We start from the raw sequence: 25,115 nt of genomic DNA on the forward strand, positions 1-25,115 counted from the left end.
GCAACATATTCTGTTCTTCAGTTCTGTGACGAATTAAACAATAATTACAAAGCAGAGTGGCACAAAATTGTTTCAAAAATCTGTAAGGCTAAAAATTTGGTCATAGATTAAAATTCAATTATGAAATGAGTTTTCATTTGTTACACTTTCTAAATGACACATTTATAAATGGCTTTATATGAATTATGCTTAGTCTCTTGAAGATATATTGTTGAAATAAGAAAGCCTTCAAAAACATTATTTTCATTATAATACATAATATAGTCCAAATTTAATATTGTAAGGATTACTGTTAAATAAATTTGCCAATTTATATGTGTAACATATGTCATTTTCCATTATCATAGTTCCAAAGATGACATATAGTTATGATTTATAGAAGCATGCTTATATATGTAAACCATTTCATTTTATTTTTGTTATATTGAGAAATGTTTTATTAAGGAATATTAATAAAATATACATTAGACCTGTGTTTATATTGTAAACATCTAATTTTTAAATATATCGCAAGCAATTTAATGGCAGGATAATCTAATTGTGAAAAACACATCTTGTATACATAATTTGATTTCAAACGAAGAACGGATTTTCTGAATGTACATTTTATTCTTTAATTTGGTTTGTATATTGTGTAACATATACATTTAGTACTGTGCTATTAAAAATAATGTTTACTTAATTGTGTAGCATACTTAAATTCTTGAAAGAAAACAAAATATCTTTTAATATTGGATTAGCTATATAATATACTTAATAATGAATTGTTGCTATACATAATCCTAAGGCTTTTTCCAACATTGGCAATTACCTCATAAAACAGTTATGTATGCAAAAATGTTGAATGTTTTTAAACTGTTAAATGGTAAATGGTGCATTCTGACAATTTAAAAATCTGTGTTTCACACACTACCAATTTAAAGTGATACCAAAACCAGTATTCTAATTTGGTCTACATTTTAGATAAAATCGTTATATAATATATGATATAACTGTGTGGTGATGGATGATATTTTTGCCTTATAAAGGAAATCAATGTTACTTTTTATAGAAGTTATTCCATTTTATATATCAAACATTTAACTACATTTAGATGCACTTCTGTCTCCTACCATTATAAGATATGATTACTTTTCACTCTACAGAAATTTGAACATTCTAAGTAAACCCATTTCACATGAACACTGTATACTTTTAAGGGTTGGGAATTATGACACAAATCTTCAAGTAACTCTCACTTATGCAAATAAATCTTCAGAATCCACACTTTTTCAAAATGATGTCTTTGAAAGTTAAAAACAAAATTGTCAGTTCTCCTCTTTGGAATTTCTCTTCATTATATGTTGGAAATATGACTTTGCCAGGGTAAAAATTATGATCATATTTCATTTGTGAAATTTATTCTCTTTATTATTATTGTTAATATTATTTTAACATTATTACTAACTTTATTCATTTATTCTTTCTTTTGATGAATATTTCTTGAGCATCTACTGTGTACCAGACACCATTCTAGATGCTAGTTATTCAGCAGTGAATAGAAAAAATAACAAAAAACTCAGCCTTCAAGGAGCTTGCATTCTAGTATGGGGAAGAAAGAATAGGAACACAAAATATACATAAAACATAGGAACTAGTTAGCAAAATATCTGGTTGAAATATATATCTGATTGGACTATGGTTGTTAGATAAGTTGGTTTTTCAATCCTTTATTCCAACACTCCACCCTGTTCTGCATTCAGGCTAAGAGGATAGTACTGAATCACCACCACCGTTAATCAGAAGTGGAGTTCTATTACTGAAGATTTTAGGTCTGGAATTGCTAGCAAATCCTGGATCTAAAGGCTAAGAAAGATCAGTTTTAACTCTCAAATTTGGTCAAGACGTGTATTTATCTTGTTGTCTTCAAGAAAATGTGTGTTTGGAATTGGTCTATAGGTCTTGGATTAGTTACAGAAGAAACCTAGACACATTCCCAATAATTATTCCAGAATTACTGACCCAAACACAAGAGATTATTTGTGATTAACTGTAATGACTTCAGTGATGGAATATAATAAATAGCTATCCAGTGGAGTAAGGTTAGAACATTGAGATTTGAGATAGAGTACAAATTCTTTTTCATACTTTTAGATTGTATTTTGCAACATACGTTTATAGTTAAGTGGTTTCCTCTTTTAAAATAAAATTTAAATTCTGGAAATTATGATACAGTTACGCAAAGTTTTAAAGTATTAGTTTTTCATCCTCCCTGATTTTATACTTCCTTTCTAAAGTGGAAGGTTCAGTTAAATTCCCCAGGTGATAATATGGATCAAGTGATTGTTTTTATAGTAATAAGCACATGGGCATTTCAAATGTCTGATTTACCATGAGGTTAATTACTAAATGTTAGTATCATAAGCATAGTTATTGCTTAATCATGTGATTAAAGAAAAATCTTACTAAATATTAGCTTAGTAAATGTTACTGGCCAATTTGCATAATCAACATGGATTTAGGAGATCATAATCTTCACAAAGTGACTTGGATAAATATTCAATAGCAACTTCTTCCTGACTGATGTTTCAGAGTATATTAAAGGTCTTTAAAATAATCTCATAATTGTCATACCTCATTTACCTTTGGCTCCCTCAAAATACAATAATTTAATTCTTTTGAATTTTTCAATCAAATTAACCAAGGTAAAACAATTTAGGCTGGCAAAATTAGTAGCAGTCATGTGTCCCTTTGTTTGCTTATGAATGAGAGGACCCCATGTTTGACTTCCTTTTTGGCTTTAAAGCAGAAATCAGAATTACAGGCCCTACTAGCCACCTGCCTGCAACACAAGAGGAAAAAAAAAAAAAAAAAAAAAAGCAGAGCATGCCCAAACCACATTAAGTGGCTAAATTATTTTCCTCTTGCAGAATGGTTAAAATATTCCTATGCCTTTTTGTTTATAATATCTAATTATATTTTGTGGATAGGAGCTCAAGATGCAGTTTATTTATTATTTATTTATTTATTATTTTTTTTTTAAGATTTTATTTATTTATTTGACAGAGACATAGCGAGAGAGGGAACACAAGCAGGGGGAGTAGGAGAGGGAGAAGCAGGCTTCCCCGCGGAGCAGGGAGCCCGATGTGGGGCTCGATCCCAGGGTCCTGGGATCAGGACCTGAGCTGAAGGCAGCCGCTTAACGACTGAGCCACCCAGGCGCCCCAAGATGCAGTTTATTGAGAAGGCAAGTATATGAAAACAAACCACTCATTGGCCTTAAAAAATACTCAGAAGTTTTCTAACCAGGACCTGATGATTATTCTTAATTAGTAGCTGTACTTCCAAAATTCAGTATTTTTTTTCTTGTTAAGCATTTTAGATGTCAAGATCTTTTTAAATATATCTTCATTCCATTTCATACTTCTATTATAAGGTTACTTTTTTCATTTTGTAAGAATTATGTACTACCATGGACAATCTTTTAAGAAGGTTTAAGTGAAAAGAAAAAGAAAACCCTAATTTGGCACCTTTAAAATCTATTTTTAAAATACTGTGAAACATTAATAAGGTTAAGAATGTAGAGAAATATATGCCATGAAATGCTTATGAGATATTATGAGATATTCTCAACCATTTATTAAAGTTAGTTTTGCATGAATAAAAGTTCCAAGCTATTAGTTAATTTCAATCATTTCTAAATATGATTGTTTACTTTTAATTAGTTGAAAATTGGTTAATCTCAACTTTTACTTTAAAACAGTGAAAAATATTACCCAGCTTCCAAAAACAATCCACTAAAGTCTAAAGCATGTATAGCTCATGACATTGAATATTTTATCATGTGGCTGTTTTCTGGCAAGCAAGGTTAAGATAGACATTTACATAGAATAGTTACTTCAGAGTTTTATTTTTTTAATCATTTTGTTTTAATTTTGGCTTTGATTTTAAATTCTCCTTCACTTGCTTACCTTAAAATAGAAATATTTGATATTTTTCCCAGAAATTATGAAGAGATATGACACAGACTATTCAAAGCATACTTTTGGGAAAAGTGTGGTTACACAGTTACCCATTCTGTCAAAATTTGTCACTTGCCAGGCATTCGTTGCTAATATTCATCTGTAGATAAATAACAAAGAAGATTGATTCAGGACCACAGAAAGGGTTTACAATTTTGCCTTTCCCCCCCTAATGTGTTACAGTTAAAAATGTGGTATATTTGTGTGTGATATCTATTCACAGGTTGATTGATACAAAGCGATCAATCATACGATCTGGTTACTTCACATTCTAGTGGCCTGTTTGTGTTTTGCCTCTTCATGTTGATTATCCTTAAGGTAATAGAAGGGGATTTAATTTATTAACCTTATCAGAAAAAATAAAATTTAAAAGAAAAAGTTAGCATCTAGTGCTACTGTGTCCCACAGGTTCTTCTACATTGGCCCACACTACCTCCACTGGTGAGTTAGAGGAGCATAACAGGACTACCACTGGTGCTTTTGCTGTTGCTAGCACATCTGCAGATGTTACTGTATCCAGTGTTACAGCTGTCACCATCCATAGACTTTCCGAGGAACAGCGGGTGCAAGTTACGAATCTCAGAAATTCAGGTCTGGACCCCAACACGTCCGAGGACGGGCTCTCTCCTCATCAAGCAGATACACAAAGTACAAGGAGAAGACCAAGAAATGCTGAACAGATAGAAAGAACTAAAGAGCTTGCAGTTGTTACTCATAGAGGTATTGGATGTTATTTTACTTGTGCCCATTTAGTTACAGCCAAAGCTATATTTTGGTAATGATTCTAATTAGAGAATGAGCTGAAAGAGAGCCAAGATGTAGGAAGCAAAAGAAAAAGTTTAAAGTAGCTGAAAAATACAGATAGTAATAGCCAAAGTGTGAATAATTTGAAAGCACAAAAATTAAAAAAAAAAAAGTGAAATACAAATATTGGGTGGGGGTGGGGGTAAAGTAGAAAGAAAAGAAAGCACAAAAGGAATAATAAAAACAAGTACTAAATATCTATTGCATATTACATGCCAGTTATGTCGAGATAATTTGAAAATAAAATAGCCAGTTTCTATTAATAAGTGTGACATATTTACACATTGATGATTTATCCTATGTAGTAATTTTCAGTATTTGCATGAAATTTTTATGTTACACAGATGCTATTTAACAATTAAGAAAATACATAATTTGGGCAAAACGGAAACGTTCTATCTGGTGATTATTTTATAAACTTGCTCTTCTATATCTAAATTACCTATCGTCTGAGCTATATCATTGTACTGAGATTTCTCATTTTGAAGAGGTAACAGCTATTCATTGAGATTATGGATCCAAATTGAAATATCCATTAACTTTCTAATTTTTACAGAAAAAAGGCCAAATCATATGTTGGTAATTTTCTAGTTAATTAACATAAGCCTACCTTTTACAAAATTAGGAAGTGTAGCAAGAGTATTTTTCTGTTTCTTGGTAGCAAGTTTCATTGAGCAGTTCATGAAAAAAAATCAGTGTAGAGTCATAAATAAAAGGACTTCATTTATATCGATATATGCTTTGGTGGAAATATTAATTGAACATGTTTCAAGTACAAAATACCTACTCCAACTCTATTTCCAACTCATCATCATATATTCTCCAAACTGGTTATGGTTTATGTAGCATGGTTGGGCATGGTTTATACAGAGCATGATGTAAGTAATGGAAAGCATTCTGTACTTAGTGTACACAAAGGAGAAAAATCAAGACAACTTTCCATAAGTTGGTTGAAAATCATACAGAAGATATCTCAGAAGCTCATTTCCATCAAAATCCATACTGAAGGTACTTTAGTTTTCTTTAATAAGCATCCTAAAATGAATTCTTAACATGTAGTAGTCTCCCTTAAAGAATGAAATCAACATCACCTTGCTTCTCTATTCACTTTCTTACCATATTTCCACTGCTAAGAATATAGGAGTCATGATAAAATTTATGATTTGCTTAATCAAGTAGAAACTTTTTCTTAGTACCAGGAGATTTAAAAAGTGTAAATATTATTAGAACATTAGGGAAAAACCCTCTTCTCTTCAGTTTTTTCACTCTCTTCAGAAAATTGCATGAGCTAACATTGACAAACTCCTCTGTAACCCATTGAATAAAAGACAGGTAATTCTCAAACGTAAGTTTATTATATAAATCAAGGAATAATACAAATACTGCTTTAGTCAAAGTTTGCTAACAAGTGATATGAGAAATTCTGGGGTTACAAATTAATATTTTATAAAACTAGGAAAAATAATTCATTTTGGAAAAAGAATAGTAGTAGTCAGTTACTCAATAAAATGATTTGGAAATTACTCAATCTAATATTTTGAACCACATTCATAAGCATATTAAGCATATTACTTCCTTGATAAATTCTAAATCAATGCTCAAATTTTCTCAATTGTCATAATCTCCTAACTCTATTTTAGAGCTAATACATGTTTCATCCTTTCCCATATTCTTTCTAAAACAGTGTTTCTGAATATAATAGCCATTTGGTAGTGCCATCTACTTTTGAAATAAATATTTCTCATCTATGTTTAAGTTATGTGTATGGAAAACATTCTAAATGGTACATTATTTTTTCAGTGACTGAAATTATTATACTTCTATCAAATCTCTGTATTAATTAGAATTGGTTCTTCTGACTCTTCTTCAGTAATCAACTGTTTCAGTGATTTCAGATAGCTAGTTATTACATTTGAGACACAAACTTTTAACATTTTGGGTAAACAATGTTAGAAATAAAAGAGACCTATTATCCTATGTCAATAATATTGTTTTTGAAAACACTCAATATTTAGCTATATTTTCAGACATACAATAGACTTTTAAAACTTGACTCTTAGCAGGGTCAAATTTCCAAATTGGAATCGGCTGACATCAAAGCAGTATTCTTTATAAAAATAATTCCAGCTTACCAGACATGCCTGGGATGCCTACTGAGTACCAGGCTGTGTTCTAGAAAATAAAGATAATAGATGACCCCCTCCTTCAAGAGACTGAGATAGAGTGGAAGAAATAGAGAAATCAATCTGGTGGTACAAGGAAAATTTTGTAAAGCTCGTAGCTGATTAGATACTCAAAGAGTTACAGGGTATATGCAGACAGTAGTCATTTAACTGACATTTTGAATGAGTCAATGAACATAATGCAGAACTAGTTTCTTATTTTTTTCTAGCTATTTTAGAGAAAACAAATTAGCTTTTGTTCTTCTATTCCATGCTCTACAATGTAGTCAGAATTGCCTTTAAAACCTGATCACATCACACCACTGCTTTGAAGCTTCCAATGGCTTCTCCATGATCTTAGGAATAAAACCAAGATTTGGTGATGACCCACAGGAGATTCCATGATCTGGCTTTTGTCCATATCTCCAAATTCATCCTGTATGACTCTCACAGTCACTCTATATTTTTTTGGCCAAACAGAAATTCTTGTAGTTGGCCAAACATATCATGTTCTTTTCTTACTTGAAGCTACTTTTATGAACCATTCCTTCCATCCTTTCAACCAGGTCATTCTAAGTCCCTTTTGAAATTTTAGTTTAAATTGTCACCTCAAAGAAAGTTAGGTTTTTCTTTTATAACTCACCATTGTACTCTGTACTTTTCCTGCATTTGTAACCACTAGCCCTGTGGCTTGTCCTATAAAATTTACCTCTCTGAGGTAAGGACTGGGTGGGTCTAGTTCATGCTGCATTCCCAGTGCCTAGAACAGCTTCTGAACCATAGACATATTTAAATAATATTTGCTAAACTAATGGATAAATATTTACAATATGACCAGCTAAAGCATTCACCTAAATTTCTTAGAAGTCTTAAAATTATAATTTCTAATATACTCAAATATTTATGTATTTCAGTACTAAAGATAATGACTTCATTTTGTCATAAATATGAATTTGCCAGTGTTTTTAATTCCTAAAAGGCATTGATATTCTCATGAACCCATAATAATATATTGCTTTTATATAGTACCACTTCAAAATTCACAACATAAAACTAGATATAAATATGTCTTGCTGATAGTTCTTATCCATTTATAAAATTGAAGGATATTTATAGTTAAACCCAAGAAAGTTATGAAGTTGATAAATTTCATATGAATAAATATTAATGTTATGCAATGGATATTATTTTGCTGAAAGTCATTACCATTTAAAGCATATATGTGATAGAGATTGTGATTGCATAGGTTCCTTTGAGGTGTTCAAGTCCATACTATTTTATACTGTATGATAATTTAGTTTATTTTTCATAATTTTTCTTTAGTCACACTAATTTCATTTTCATTTTGTGATATCTTTTGATCATTACTAGTTCCCAATTTATTCTCAATAAATTGAGGCAATTAAGTACTTAGAATTGACATCAATATTGCTATAAACACAAAGAAGACACGGACACTAAAATTGCACATAGTATCTGGTACTTGGTACTTGTGTGCTGTGGATTCAAAATCTATGTATTAACTTACTATAAATCAGCATAGCTAATTAATTTATTATCAATAACAGCCATGCAATTAATGAATAATTAGAAAAAACTTGGAATGTTTATCAAAGATATTTTCAGTTCTCTATAGAATACTATTCCAATTAATTTTCCTATTATACTATAGTTAAAACATCAGTTAATTTGGGATGCCTGGTGGCTCCATTGGTTGAGCATCTGTCTTTGGCTCAGGTCATGATCCCAGGGTCCTGGGAAGGAGTCCCGCATTGGATTCCTTGCCCAGCGAGAAGCCTGCTTCTCCCTCTGCCTGCCACTCCCCCCTGCTTGTGCTCTCGCTCTCTCTCACAAATAAATAAATAAATTTTTTTAAAAAATCAGTTAATTCACTTTCAATTATCTTAAAATATTTTTTCACTTTCTACTTTTACTCAGTAAAAGAAAATCATTTCCAATTTTCTTCATTTAGAAATAGTCTCTTGACATTGAAATAAAAAGTAAAAAAGAAAGAAGAATACTAATAAACAATGTTGGTTTAGATCTTCTTTAAACTGTGTATTAACACCACACCACAGTTTCCTGTGGTCTTAGTTAGCATCCAGTCGTCCTCAGAAGGAGAATTCAGTTTTTATTGACTGGCCTGTAGTCCACTTTTGCCACCTACTATGTGTGAGACCTTGTGCAGGTTACATGAACTATCAGAGCTCTATTTCCACATCTGTAAAATAGTATCATTGTATTACATTAGGGTTTCTGTGAGGATTAAACATGGTATTGGGTGGAAGTGCTAAAAATTCTTAGGTATTTTCTCCCAGTGGAAAGATAAAACCAAATTGCCCACCGTTGCTGGTTAGTTCTGAGGTTGGAGAACTAGACTGAGTCTATACTTGCCCCTTGTTAGCTATCTGGTCTTAAGCAATAACCTCAACTCTCAAATCTCAACTTCTTATTAATGGAAAAACCTGCCTCATAGTTAGCTGTGTGGAAAAATATAGCACAGTTGTTGACTTGTGTTCAACAAATACTAATTATTGTTACTTGTATAATTATTCACCAAAGAGTTTTAACTCTTATTGTGTGCATGACATTGTACTGGAGAGGAGGGGTATAAAAATGAAGAATGCAGGTTATGCCATCAGGTAGTCTGTATAACTTAAAAAAAAAAAAAAGTAATTACAAATTTACTGTGAGAAATACTACCAGAACAGTATTTTTGAAATGCTATTGAAGTAAGGAGAGCGACTACCACTGAATGTAAAAAGTCAGGGAAGGCTGCACACAGGATTTTAGAACTAGTTCTTGAAATAGGAATAAAAGTTTCAAACTAGTAAATTGTGTTTATTACAAGATGCAATGAAAATGCTTTGAATAGATACTTGTGCTGAATAAAAATATGAGAAGTCTATACAAAAATAAATACAGAAAGTGTTCAACTATGCTTAATAGGAGTTTACATTCATATAAATAATCTAAAAACAATTGATATTTTTAGTTTACAAAATACCCAGATGTCTAAAATTAGTTAATGTAATAATATCTAGTAATATTTTAAATTTTCAACCTTAACTATAAGCTCTTTTGAAATTATTTATTAATATTTACTTAAACCATCTTTTCCCATAATGCCTAACCCTATAGTTCAGTATAGTTCAGCCCTAAGAGATTTCAGCTCAAAGTTGACCTAAGGTAACAGGACCTATGTAATAATATAATTAAAACATTACAAGTAGAGGGGCACCTGAGTGGCTCAGTCGTTAAGTGTCTGCCTTCGGCTCAGGTCATGATCCCAGGGTCCTGGGATCGAGCCCCTCATCGGGCTCGCTGCTCAGCAGGAAGCCTGCTTTTCCTTCTCACAGTCCCCTTGCTTGTGTTCCTTCTCAAGCTGCGTCTCTCTCTGTCAAATAAATAAAAAAAATCTTTTAAAAAATTAAAAAATAAAACATTACAAGTAGAGCATCCTGTACTTCTAGAATTATATATTTGAGAATTATCTAGGATATTTCAGATTCATCTAATACACCATTGTTATTTTGTAAAGAAAATTGTGGTCTGGCAGAGGATATATGAAGAGCTAGTTCATATCGCTAGACTAGTATTCATTCTTTCTTTGATTTATTCAGGATTTATAAGGGTCTAATATATGCAAAGTCTTGTATTAGATGATATTAACGTTAAAGTAATATAGATAATAAGCACAATTGGTGTTTCTTAAGAAGTTTATGGTCATGTCATTTAAAAAATAATCATTAAGATGTGTTTTCTCCACATAATTTAATTTAACATTGTTTTTCTGTTATATTGTAGAATATTTCTTTTTTTTTTTTTTTCAATATGTAGACAAGTTCTGTCTGCCGTTAATGAGCAGCATTGGTAGTTGCTGTTTTCGAGTATAAAATGTGAATATATTCTTATGAAGAGTTAGTATATATCAATATATAATTATAAACTCTCTTTTATTGTTCTTCCTAGTGGAATATTAACTTAGATGATTATAGCATGTTGTGGAGTCAAATGTGTTATGAGCATTTTACAGCCATTGCTGCTGTTTATTTTGACATAGTGTTAGTCGATTTGTCCATAGTATGTTTAATGGTATGTTTAATCATATCAATAGGATCAAGCAGAGCTTTAGTCTGATTTACAAAGTAATATGAAATTATGTTCAACTAAAATTGAATATGATGTAGACTCCCCCCTCTTTTTAACAGCAGCCTAGAAGAAAACCTATTTTAATCATCAGTTTTTGACTAGAATTCTTTATTATTTTCACCTTTAAGATAAGAATGGTTAATTCAGCATAAAACTTCATTTTAGGTCAGCAGTTTTTATCTAAACAAAAGCAGTATTTTTTTTTCATTTTTATCATAAGCAATATTTTTTCAAGTTAGCTTATCTTAACGTTTACATTGCTTAACAGAAAAGGGAAAACAGACTATCAAACAAACTGGAATTTCTAGTTTAATTCAGATGTCAAATTCTGTGATATTTGAATTTCGTTAAAATGAAACCCAAAATGTAATATGACAAAAACTTTATTGTATTGAAGTGATAGTTTTTGTGTGCCTACTACATGCCTTCTACTAATAGGCTTTCTGGCCACATGTAAAATTTTAAATATTTTCAACAGCTTGTAAGCAACCAATACTGTTTTCAAAAATTCTATTAATAGTTTTAGAGAGTATACACTTGTAAATCTAAAACATGTTCTTTTTGTTTTGTTTTTTTTAAATCTTCATAAACAATAGCACAATAAAGAAGTTAATTTATGGATGGTTACTTAGATCTTTATGGATATGGATATATGTCCATCAAATATTAGGGTTTTATTGAACATATTATCTCTTTGCTAAGCATGTGATGAATACAAAAGAAGTAGAATATGGTCTTAATTTGGGGCACCTGGGTGGCTCAGTTGGTTAAGCAACTGCCTTCGGCTCAGGTCATGATCCTGGAGTCCCTGGATCAAGTCCTGCATCGGGCTCCCTGCTCGGCAGGGAGCCTGCTTCTCCCTCTGACCCTCCCCCTTCTCATGTGCTCACTCTCTCTCTCATTCTGTCTCAGATAAATAAATAAAATCTTAAAAAAAAAAAAAGAATATGGTCTTAATTATTAAGGGAAAATTGTAGGGATAAAACTGCAGAGAAAAGCTGTCACATCTAAGAGAAGGAATTGCTACAGAATGAATATGATATGTGAGTGGGAATGAGTTATAGCTATCTTCAAATATGTGATGCGTTGTTATATGTAAGAGAGATCAAACTTGTTTGGCCATAGGTTGTAGAATTTGGTGTATGGAACCACAGGGAGATAAAAAATTTTATAAAGAAGACTTCTAACATTGAGTTTTGTTCAAATACAGATTTTGTGTTTCAGGAAGCAGTAAATTCCCAAATCACTAATAAGATATTCAAGCACAGCTTGATGGACAAATTAGTTATTTAGAAAGCATTTAAGCATCAAAGAGTATATCAGTAATATGATTGTTACTGCCCCGTCTAATCCTAAGTGTCTATAAATCTATCCAGATATATATTAAATGTATTTGTCATCATCTTCTATTTCCTCTTGATGTTTGAGTTGATGTGGGCTTATTGTTATGGTTATCAAATTGTATAGCCAATGTTAAAACAACCATAGATGTGGCCAGCACTAATACCAAGGAAGTTGCAGAAGGCTCTCTCCTTATTTCAATAGATGAGAACTCGGCCACATAAACATTTCTCCCAGACCCCAATGCCTACCTATATGCCTTAAATTCTAAAAACTCTCCATTTGAGGATCTAATTCTATCTTTTTAAGTTTAAGATGACAAGAGTTACTTTCTTCAGGATCTCCTTTTCTTTTTCCTTTCCATTCTCTTCTTTTCTTCTTTCCTTCCTTTTTGTATTTTCTTTCTTTCTCCCCCTTCATCTCTTTCTTTCAATCTATTTTTTTTCTCACTTCTTTTCTTTAGCAATCTTCCTTCCTTTCTGTCTCCCTCTTTCCCTCCCTCCCTTCTCTTCCTTTCCCTTCCTTCCTTCTTCAACAAATGTTTACTGAGTTACTTACACACCAGACTTTCTTCCGGTGCTTGAGCAAATAACATTGAACAAAAATGAGTAGACCCTGCTTCACTGAGTTTATATTCAAGTGAGGAGAAAAAGACAACATGCAAATAAACAAAAAACTACTCGATGGTAGCAAGGATGGTGAAGAAAATTAAAACAGGCTATGTGATATATGGGTGACTACCTTAGTTTGGAGAGCAGGAAAGGCCTCTTTGAGGAGGTGAAAGTTAAAATGAGACCTGAACATCATGGAAGAAGACAGCCATGCTAAGATCACAGGAGAAAGCATATCAGGTAGATAAAACAACTAGCTAAAAAGAGTTTTGAGTTTTTCTTGAGAAAAAGGCAGCCCAGTGTGCTGGAGTTCAGTGGCCAAGGAGGAGAGAGGTAGAGATGCGGTGGGAAACTGGTGGAAACCACATACCATGTAGGCTCTGAGGCCCAGGTAAACAGTTTTATTTTAATCTAAAAGAGATGGGAGCCATTGGTGGTCTTTAGCAGGGAAGTAATATTATCTAATGTAACTTTAAGATCTTATTTCAAACAAGAAATTAAAGAAAAAATTTAAATAGGAGCAGGCAGACAAATTAGTAATGTATACAGAGGTGCAAATAATAGTTGATAGAGACTGGGAGTCTAAGTTTTAGACTATGCTTCTCAAACTTCAATGTGAATACAAATCACCTGGCAGTCTTGTTCAAATGCAGATTGTGATTTGGTGGAATTGGGTGGGATCTGAGGTTCTGCACTTCTAACAAGACTACAGGTTATGTTGATACACTGAATAGCAAGAATTTACATGAGGATAATTATCATTTAGAGAGAGCAATACTTGTCAAATACTACCTGCTCTCTGTCCATTCTCCAAGAGATCTTGTTCTCCACTTGAAATATTCCCAATGCTGATAAACTGTCTCAGAGGATATAGTAAAATTATATTTTAATTCTGTAAGAATTACTCTAGTGGTGGGAAATTCATGAGTCGAGGGGATATTTTAGGGCAGATGGATTTCCTGGGTCAACTTTAATGACAATAATTTTGTCAACTCTTAAGAATGACTGAGCTGATTATATTAGTTACAATTTCACTGGAAAGATCAATGAATGTATGGATAAATGATGAAAGCATTTATTCTATAACTTGAAAGGATTTTTAAAAAAATGTATTATCAAATAAGGAAAACACACAAAGATTAGTTTCCCTTTACTTAGCATGTTTCAAAATCTCTGGAAGGTTAATTGATAGATGGAAGCAAACCAGTGAAAAGAAGAATACAAAATCTGATTATCAAATCAAAAATTTTCATGATTGAATAATTAAGCATTATCTTCTATTTTATATAAATGGCAAAGTTGTATTTGCCTGCTTGAATTCCCAGGTCTTTCTTTATGATACTAAGTGATGTATGGATTTTCATGCATGTTTAGCATAAATAATAACAGAATAGAGGATTTATAACTTTTTAAAAATTACCTGGTTGCATATGATTCTTGTAAGACACTTTCATTTATTATGTTAATTATTGATTTTTTATGGAAGAACTTTGATATTGGTCAAATAGATACATATCTAACAGGTATTATTAACATTTAGGTGAGTGTATTACATATAAATATTGACTATTGCATGCTTTATCAATATCTTGTCATTTTTTTTGTTTTTTTTCCATTGTTCTCTTGACTTTTTCCTAATTATATTATTTTGTGGAAAACTGTGTTCAGCGTTGATATGTGTAGCAATTTAAAAATCCATGTCTAGAAATGTACTGATTTATTATTTAAATACATAATTATTTATTATCATCCTCATTTTCTATTCCATTACCACATTTCATCACATTTGTAAAATTGTCAAAACTGTGTTATTCATACCAGTAAATATATTTTTATATTTTGTTGAGTAAGTTGCTCTTAAGGGAGAAAGAAGAGAAAAAATAAATGTTAGAATTTACTTGATAGTAATAGGTTTATATATTTTAGAAAGGTATTAGATAAAAATACCCTGAATGCCTGAGAACCGTTATGACAATATTAAGCAATGAAAACATTTTTTTCACAACTGATAAACTTGCAAGTAACTATTTTAACATTTTTATCCAATGCTACCCCTCAAGCCATGATTTTGAGTTATTCTTTTGCAAAGAGATTTTAAGAACTACTGATGACCCTGTGTTTCTGTTTTCCTTTGAGTATATTTTAGAAGGCATATATCTTTTCACGTTAATTGGAACTATCGTCTCAAAACAGTGGTCTTCATAAATGCTATTATTTTTTTTTTTGATTTTCAACCCCATCGTTATGCTTGTCAGTAATTGCTAACCATATATCTTGGTAGCTTATTCCTTATATTAACATACTATGTCTCATTTTTGTGGAATGGGCAAACAAAGGAAGAAAATATATACTGCATTGATTAAAAAGGAAAGCTTAAAAATTGGAGATGAAAATGGTTTTGTGTGTCACTGATTTCCCCTGATGGTTACCAGAGCTCATTATTTTACCTGTGAATAATGGTCACAGTAAATGTGATGCTTGGGACTTTTAAATCTTTTCCCTTGTTAAAATATTTTGAAGGGGCTAGACTTTCTATCTGTGCTCCAAGTTGGTGCCAAAGTGGACTCTGTATGAGTATGAAGGAATGGTCCTATGTTAGAGACACTTTTCTCTTTTTCAGGATTATTTCAGGGCATTTTCACCCACTTTTGCAACAAGCTGCTTCTCTTGCATATAGTTTTCTAGAGCATATGGCTGCCCTGCTGTGCACAGAGTGAAATCACACAATTAAGTCTTACAATTTTAGGAAGAGCAGAACCTTCATATATGGCAGAACAGCATGGTATTAGGTTTGGGGTGCATTGCATAGAATATTTTTCTCTTCACAATTACATCATTTATATTCTAAATCATGGATTTATTGCTTTTTAGTGTTGATGGTTGATTTTCCTTTGTTTAAAATATTCTTCAAATGGCATTTCTTCCTCAATACCAAATGGGATTAAAGTGACAAATTTCTAGATGGACTTTTATCTATATCCCAGAGAGGTTAGAAATTTTTCATTCATAAGGCTTACATTAAGGGAAAAATAAAGTTTATCAACTCTCCTGAACTTTCCATTAGAAAGGAATGCAGCCAAAGATGGTTTAACTAAAAAGATTACAGGATGATTTGAATTTCATATAGCAGTTGGCTTGTGCTACACCTTTTTTATTCATCTGTTCACATTTTTAAAATAAGGTATTAAGAGACTTCAAGCCATAGGACTATACTTGGCACTATCGGTAAATAATCAATATCTTTATTCAATATTAAGTTAATGAAGCCAATTCTATTCCATATTAAAGTGAAACATGCTTAAAGTCAGATATTGTTGACTGCTTAAATTTTATATGATAAGCTTTGATTTAAAAAGTAAATGAGGATAGTATATATTAATCCCATTTATTTGGGTTTTCTGGGATATACATTTGAGAGCTCTGATTAAATATATGGAATGCTGTTATTCCATAGTCAGAAGGTGGTATAGCCACTAGGATTCAAGTATCAGAGTCAATTGAATGAACGTATTTAACTAACATGTGTATGACCTTGGGAAATCTACTTAGCGCTTCTCCATTTTACATCTGTGCAAAGGAGGAAAATAATCCCATTTTGAGTGGATATTTTGTGGTTTAAAAAACAGTAGGCATAGAGTGCCTGTACTTTAGATACACAACCAGTAAATGATACGGCCCACTTCTGGATCTGGTATAGGAAGAAAATATGCTCTAGTAATATAAAAATTATATAAGGTAAAGCATGAACAAATTAAGAAAATAATTAACACAAAGTTTTAAATTTCTTAGGTAGGTTATTCCTTAGAAATAAATATGGATAGTTTAATGCAATATTGATAGAGAATTATGGAAGCAAATAATATATTCAGCTTTATTTAACACTATCCATACTGATCTCATGAATAAATTATACCAAAGTAATGTATAGCATTCAATTCATCTTGGGTTTCTATTTACCTCATATTTTTTTGCCAGTTTACCCTTAATTCAGTTACTCTCTAACTTTAGTACAGCCAACTCACTTATCTTTTTATCTACTCTATCCTTGTGAATTTTCTTTGTTTCTTGGGCAGAGCAAAGAAATTGCTAGAAAAGAGAGTAGATATGTACTTCTTCAAAACATTCCCTAGGAATTAAGTAAGCAACTAATGGTAGAATCATGAGCAACAGTCACCCATATTTTTACTTAAATGTTACCTTTTGAAGTGTAAGAGTGGTTTTAAATACATTAAAGGATGTTTAATACATATCTCCAATGGTTTTCATGTACCAGTGGCATATCCTTCAGAATCCATTGGGAAACAGTGGAACATGGGCTAATTCAATAAGGGTTTACTTTACAAAGGGATTATTTCTAAATGACTGGATGTAAAGAAGCCACAAGCAATCATGCCGTCATGCAGAGTAGTAGCAGTTAGGCTTCACCATTGCTGACCACTGGGATAAGCGGAGGGAGATGTTGGATGAAGGGATGTATATCAGTCTGGTATGAAAAAACTAGTGACCTTCAGTTAAGGTCCTAGTCAATTCCAGTCAAAGTAATGGTAAGAGACCCTGCAGAATCATCCTGATCTAACTTTCCTTCCTCCCACCATCCTGGTAGACTTCTCCAGAGAATAAGGGAGCCTGTTTATAGAATCTAGAGCTTCACAAACTTAAATGTACATAAGAATCATCTGAGGATCTTCTTAAACCGTAAATTCTAATTCAATAGGTCTGGGGGGGGGGGCTTGGTAGTTTGCTTTTCTGACAAGCCTTCAGTTAGTGTCAGCCCTTCTAGACAATGCCCACAATTTATGTGGCAGGATGTAGCCTATTCAGATCAATCTTCTGCCCAAAAAACGAGGAGGATAGATCTGGAAAGGCATGTAGACAATATAGAATATAGATGGGTTATGATCAGTTCTTTGCTGCCTCAACATCATTTCTTCAGCAGTATAACTCTGCATCAGATATAACTATCAGAGCCCATTTATGCTTGTTTTGTTTTTTTTCCCCCCCATCTATGCTTGTTTTAAGCAGAAGCCAGGCAATGATACCAAGGCTTCCAGTGAAGAAGTTAGATAAAATATGATAATCTGAAATGAGAGAGATGAGGAAATATTGTTACTTATTAAGGTAATAATATTTTCCTGGATTTTTTATTTAAAATTATTCCCTGTACCAATGAAATTTGTAGTGGATGAATCTATTCCACTGCCTCAGTCTGATGATATTCATTAACTGTGGTCACTATTATTCAAGCAGTTGTTTCTTTCCCAATTAGTTTCATATTAGAAAGCATTATAGTGATCTCTGATATCAAATGTAAAACAAATATGGGACATAAAATTACTTCATTTATTTTGAATAAGAAAAAGGATTTTTTTTGTTTGTTTTTAATAAAACTGCAGGTGTATTTTTTTGTTGTTGTTGAGATTATTTGGGAAGTTTTGCCTAATCCTGATATTCCCTAAGGCACTCATGTGAAAACCAGGGCTATCTTAAGCATCCTACTTAAAAAAAAAAAAAAAGAACGTTATCATTTTTCATGTTATATTTTATAGTGAAATTACCCTTAGTAAAATTAAAATGTGAAAATTATGACAAGAGAACAGAAATTACAAACAAAATGAATAGAAAATCATTTCTATTCAAAAGAATATATCAAAAAAGGGCCTAGGGAAATGAATGGAGTGGATCTTAATGTTTAATGGTAGAACTAAAGATAATTTAAAAAGTTCCTCCGAAGCTATCAGAAAAATGAGCATTAAAACAATGAAAGATTAAGACAGTTTTAAAAGTGTTAAAAATGTCTGTGAACCATACCAATGGTGACTCTTCCCATATGGTGACTTTTATTATGCCAATTATAAGAATCCCTAAAGAGAATATAAAAAATCCCACATTTTTCTTATAATCCTGACATTTTACAGCACGCCATAACTGTAAGACCTGTTACGCCAAGCATTGCGGGTGCATCTGCTGGTATCTACATAAGTGTTTTGGATTCCTGAATTTGTTCCATTTCTGGGAGGAAAGAAAGCCCATATACAAATTTTAGAGTCTTTATCCAATAATTAGTTGTGTAATTTTTCAACCAATTATTCAGTCATCCATTATCTCAAAAAAAGCAACAAAATTGGGGTGCCTGGGTGGCCCAGATGGTTGAGCGTCTGCCTTCGGCTCAGGTCATGATCCCAGGGTCCTGGGATCCCACCCCACAACAGGCTTCTGGCTCAGCGGGGAACCTGCTTCTCCCTCTCCCTCTGCCTCTCCCCCTGTTCATGCTCTCTCTCTCTGTATCTCTGTGTCTCAAATGAATAAATAAAAATATCTTTTTAAAAAGCAACAAAATTAATTCAGATTTGTAAAAATTAAGAAATTGAGGGGCACCTGGGTGGCTCAGTCGTTAAGCATCTGCCTTCAGCTCAGGTCATGATCCCAGGGTCCTGGGATCGAGCCCCGCATCGGGCTCCCTGCTCGGCAGGAGGCCTGCTTCTCCCTCTCCCACTCCCCCTGCTTGTGTTCCCTCTCTCACTGTGTCTCTCTCTGTCAAATAAATAAATAAAATCTTTAAAAAAAAATTAAGAAATTGATTTTATAAAGTATGATGTCTCTTTCCACTCTGGTCACTCTATTAGTTTTCCAAGTAAAAAAAAAAAATGCACTTATTTCTCAATCTGAAATGATTAAAAAATAAGATTTCAAAGATTGAGGGTCTAGGTTGTTCTCATTAAAACTTTCAGACTTTATAGCTTCAAAATCTTCTTTTGTAAAAGTGAAAATGGGCCTGTTACAAGAATGCCTTAAAATATGCTGAATAGCTATACCTATGTTCATAAAAACTAGTATGATTGTATATCTAAGGATGTTTCTATATATTTTTTATTAAATTTACTATTTTGGTCAAAGGCTTTAGGGGTGATATATATATAGATATATATAGAAATCCAGGGAAAGTAGATGATTTAACTTATATACCATCTATACACAGTGAAAAAGACATGACCCAGAATAGTTGAAAATTTTTTAGTATATTGTAGCTCCTAGCCTCTGAAACTGATTAGATCTTAAAATTATAACTAGTAATAACAATGATAAGAATAATTAACATTTATTAAACTCTTGCTGTGTTCTGATACCTGAAATTTGTTGTGGGATTTAAGCATAGTAATACAATCTATAATCTTAAATTTTCTTTCAGCTAAAAATTGGACAACACATACATTTATATTTATATACTCTATATGCAAGATTGAGTGCTAGCCACAAACTAGCATGGTAGCATAAATCAAAGCTTAGGACTTTAAAAAAAATTAGAGTGTCTGAACCATATAACTTATTCCTATCAATTTTAAAAGGGATAATGCATTAGATTTTAAGTAATTTCAGAATTGAATATATATCATTTCTTACTACATTTAATTGATTTAATTCCATCATTTTAAATTTGAGAATATTTTGAATCTTACATATGCCTAGTATGTAAGTCTCTACAAATGAACTTTTCAGTGCTTTTGAGCATATTTAGTTGTACCACTGCCTTTCTCATTAAATGGTGGCCAGTACCATTTTTCTTCTTTTAACATATTGGTAAATAAAATACTTTTCACAAAGATTCAGAAGCCACTTACTAATATGTTGCTGAATTTTCTATTATGCCTTTTCAGTGTATAATCCAGAAAAATGATCTAATTGCAAAATATCTCCAATCATTTTTAAAAATTATACTACAGAAATGTTTATAATGCAAAATTCTATTCTCAGAAATTTGTATCAAGTGGTAAATCTTATATGAAAGATAGCTAAGGAGACACTGCAAAAATACTGCCTAGCTTTTACTCCAGTGTCAGTATAGTTTCTTGATCTTTCTTCTTCCAAGGATGATGTGGAAGGAGGGACCGATTAGATGCCTTCATGCTAAAAATGTCCTGAAGAAGTGTTTTGTTCTGCCAGTATAGGATATAGAAAACAGGTGTTAAATTTTAATGTGCTTTAGCCCCGTTTCATGGGGCCACCATTTCCTTTAAACAACAAACAAGTAAACAAACAGAATGTATCCTCTTCACACAGTTGGATGTTTTTATAATCTCTCTATATATTTTAAATTTTGGGATAGAATTAGAGTATTCCAATTACATCAGTCTTTCCTTTTCCCTTTGGTCCAAATTCTACACCTAAATACTTAAGAATAAATGAATGAATCTCTTAGAAATGAATAGAGAAGTCAAATAACTTGTCCCATGTCTTTTGGGACTAGCACACAGGTGTCCCAACTCCTAGCCCTGTGATAGAAATACTACAAATAGCACACCATTCTTTAACATGATATTGACCTGTAATAAAATTCCTAACCAATGATTGATTATATTACTTAGTACCCAGGTAATTGAATCCACTGTCAATAGTTAGATGTGCTATAGTCTCTAAATCAAACAACCTACACACATCTTAGTATTAATAACCAAAACAAAACCTAAAGGAATTATTTTATTAGTGTAATTTACTTATTGAGTATAAAGGTAAAGATAGGATTGCAATTAATTCAAAATAAGAAGTAAGAATTATACATCCAGGTATCATGATATCAAACACAGTAGAAAAGAGTTGAAAAGTTAAAATGAGGCAAAAGTAACCCCCCGTCAATAAGATAAGATGACTTACTTTCTCAAAAGAAATGAATTACTTTTCCAAAGAACTATAATCTGATTTAATCACAGATTTATAATGCAGCTACTGACACTTACAAGATAAATTATTGTAAAAATAAATACTACAAATTTAGAAGATTATAATGAACAGAATATTGCATTTGTTTTATTTTTATTATTGTGTTAGAATATAATCAAGGTAGAAAACGAAAGGTAACACTCAGTAAATAATGCCATTGTTCTTCTACTAGAGTCCCATAGAAATCTGAAATATTTTTTTCCAATGGAAAAATGTTCTGCTCCTTACTAATACTAAATATGTCTGTTTTTTTTCCTTTTCAAAGATCATAGTTCTACAAAATTGCATACTATCTATATGTAGCAATGAAAGAATATAAAAAATGCAGGTATCTGACTTTTGAGATTATGTAGTAAGGAGTCCATTAATTTTCAAATAAGGAACTTGAAACCAGGAGATGTCTTATGACTTTAAGTTTTAGAAGCTCAGTGATAGTGGGAACAGTTAAAGCTCTTTTCCAAACCTCCAACTGATGGTTGAATTCCCTTTATCACAACTGTGTGATATGGTCAGTTTCCTAACATTAAATGCTGACACCAACACTAAATCTACTACCTTCCAACTGATTTTCTCCTACTAATACCATATATTCTCAGGTTACACTAATAAAGATTCTCTAACATAAAAAGAAAGTCATATGCCTCCTATTTCAGACATATATGCACACACATATGTTGATGTTTGAACAAAATCAAATTCTTTAACCATATATGTGTATATATGGTTAATTTTAATAAAAGGCATTATAAATTCAATAATTTCAAATAGGTGATTTTAGTTGATTAACATGGAAGTTACATGAGTCTTAATAAACATCAATCACCATTTTTTGGTAAGTTTTAAAATACATTTTAGATTTCAAATTGATTTTGAAGATAACAGAATAATGATTGATCTGAAAAATACTGCAGTGCTAATCCCCTACAGTGGTTTAAAACTGCTTTAACAGGGACGCCTGGGTGGCTCAGTCGGTTAAGCATCTGGCTTCGGCTCAGGTCATGATCTCAGGGTCCTGGGATTGAGCCCCACATTGGGCTCCCTGCTCAGGGAAGCCTGCTTCTCCCTCTCCCACTCCCCTTGCTTGTGTTCCCTCTCTCTCTGTGTCTCTCTCTGTCAAACAAATAAATAAATAAAATAAATAAATAAATAAATAAATAAATAAATAAATAAATAAATAAATAAATAAAATAAAACTGCTATAACAAAGATAACAGAAACAAAATGGTTTTTTTAGTGTCCAGGGCATAAAACTGAAAAAAATAAAAAAAAATAAAGGTAGTTTGTGGATTTGATTGTTGCCCTAATGAAGTCCTTTCTCTAGACTTTTTCCATATTGTAAAATATTTTCCTAATACTAAAAAAAGCATAAATCAAACCAAAAAAGCAATAAAAAAAAGTTAAAAACTGTTTAGCATGTGAAAAGCAGAAGAAAACAAATGAAATAGTTATTTGTGCATATGTCTACATGTCTTGCATTTAATGAAATTAAAAAAAATTATTAGAACATATAGTTTTTATATATTTAAAAATAGCTTTATACATGAAACTACTTCTACTTGAACATGCATTCTTTTATCACTTTTTCCCTCCTGATTTATAATTAATAAAGGAAATCCTCCCAACAAAATGTCTTTAGTTGAATGAGCCAAAATTTACAATATTGCATGTATTCATTCAGTCATACACTCATAGAAATTCCACATGAGTAAAATGCTATTTCTGCCTTTGAGAAGCTCAGAGTTCAGTGAGAGGAATTGACACAAACAACACACCATTATTTAACATTTTCTTAACCTGTATTTATAGACCACAACACATTTTAATATATCTCTATGATAAAATAAAGTTTATATGCTTATTACTGAGATATACCTGTTAAAAAGATCAGGTTAATTTTATAATGTTAAATATGGTTAATAGAAGCACTCATTGCTTAATGGTATGTTGTTATTTAGTATATATACCTTGTAATACATGACAAAATTTATATTTTTATGGCATATACTTTAGGTTTAACATTTCACTGATACATAATTTAGAGTAGGGTCTTATTGTTGGTACTTGCAGTATTTGTTCTTTCAATTTATTTCTAAAGAGATATACATTATGTATTCTTTTTATTGAAATCATAAAAAGATCTAAAGTATGTGTTTACTGTTTAACATAAAGTTTTTTGTGAATTAAAATTTAATATTATTTTCCATTCATTCCTTTTTCTCCTCTAAAATGGATATTCTCCTGGCCTTCTATCTTCCGCATCTGTATTACATCAGAACACATTTTAAAAAGATAGATTTTTTTTCTTCAATTGAAATTGAAAAACAGATGCTTAAAAGGGTAAATAATAATAATAATAATAAAAATGGGTCCCTTTAGAACCAGGAAAATATTTAAAACTCTTTGGTCTGAGGTGATGCTTTTTGAGCTAGGTATTGTTACTGACTTCACCCAACCACATAAACAAGTCTAAATGCAAGCAACTTACATAAACCTTTACACACACACACACACACACACACACCCCTCTGTAGTTTTCAACTTTCTTTATTCCCAGGTACACTTTATAGAATTGAGCTCTTTTTGACCTTCTGGCCTTTTCTTCTTCAATTTTGGCCTTTGGGTTTACAATTTTTTCTTTATTCTTTAAAGAATTCCAGATTTATGCTAAAACTACCATGAAATCTTCAGGCTCATCTGTAATAGTTGAAGTCACATGTTACAGTGCAGAGGAAAGTAGAGGTAGAATTCCTATTTATAATTCACGTTTGGATTGAGATTATCCAGAACTTTGCCTCAAAATATAAAATGTATATTTTATTAAGAAGAACTTAAGGAAAACAGGAAAATTCACAAAGTGGCAGAACTAAATTTAGAGCAGTTGAATACTGCAGTAGAATCGAACTCTGGCTTACCATGGGGAGGGAGATGTGGAAGAGAAGAAAGCACAATTTTCAAAGGTGGTCTTTCTTTTCCTGATAAAGAATCTCAGAGCTATCAAGAGACTGAGCTGTCATCTAGTCCTAGCCTCTTATTTTAAGAGAAAAGCCCGAGGTCAAAAGACAGATTCTTGTTCAAAATCACACAACTAATAATTGCTAAGAATCGGGTCTCTTAAATCCTGCTCCAATGGTCATTTCCTTCCTTTTTTAAACGTAGTAAGTATAATAGTCCATAACTATATATTCTAGTAAATCATAAGACCCTGTCTCACCCTTCTACTTTTGAGGTATTAATAAGAAACAAATCACATAAAATGTTTCAAAACTAATAAAATACCCGTGATATGAACTACGTGGGTAAAATAGCAAGTAAGAATTAATGAAATGATCATT

The 25,115-nt window shown here is 31.8% G+C and overlaps 1 protein-coding gene across 3 annotated transcripts in view; it reads left to right on the forward strand.

Annotated features, from left to right (window-relative positions):
* Window positions 1–25,115, forward strand: part of CSMD3 (CUB and Sushi multiple domains 3) — a 1,202,189-nt gene that overhangs the window by 483,664 nt on the left and 693,410 nt on the right. Inside the window, exon 7 of one of the 3 annotated variants that reach the window (XM_045896021.3) lies at window positions 4,410–4,721. The exons of the other annotated variants lie outside the window; for them this stretch is intronic. Coding sequence (XP_045751977.1) covers window positions 4,410–4,721 — 312 coding nt within the window. The remainder of the gene's footprint in view (window positions 1–4,409; window positions 4,722–25,115) is intronic. 3 annotated transcript variants of the gene reach the window in all.

The sequence above is a fragment of the Mirounga angustirostris genome, unplaced genomic scaffold (genome assembly GCF_029215605.1).
Source record: "Mirounga angustirostris isolate CCGP_5_RB_7025 unplaced genomic scaffold, mMirAng1.0.hap1 SCAF_4, whole genome shotgun sequence".
Lineage (NCBI taxonomy): Eukaryota > Metazoa > Chordata > Mammalia > Carnivora > Phocidae > Mirounga > Mirounga angustirostris.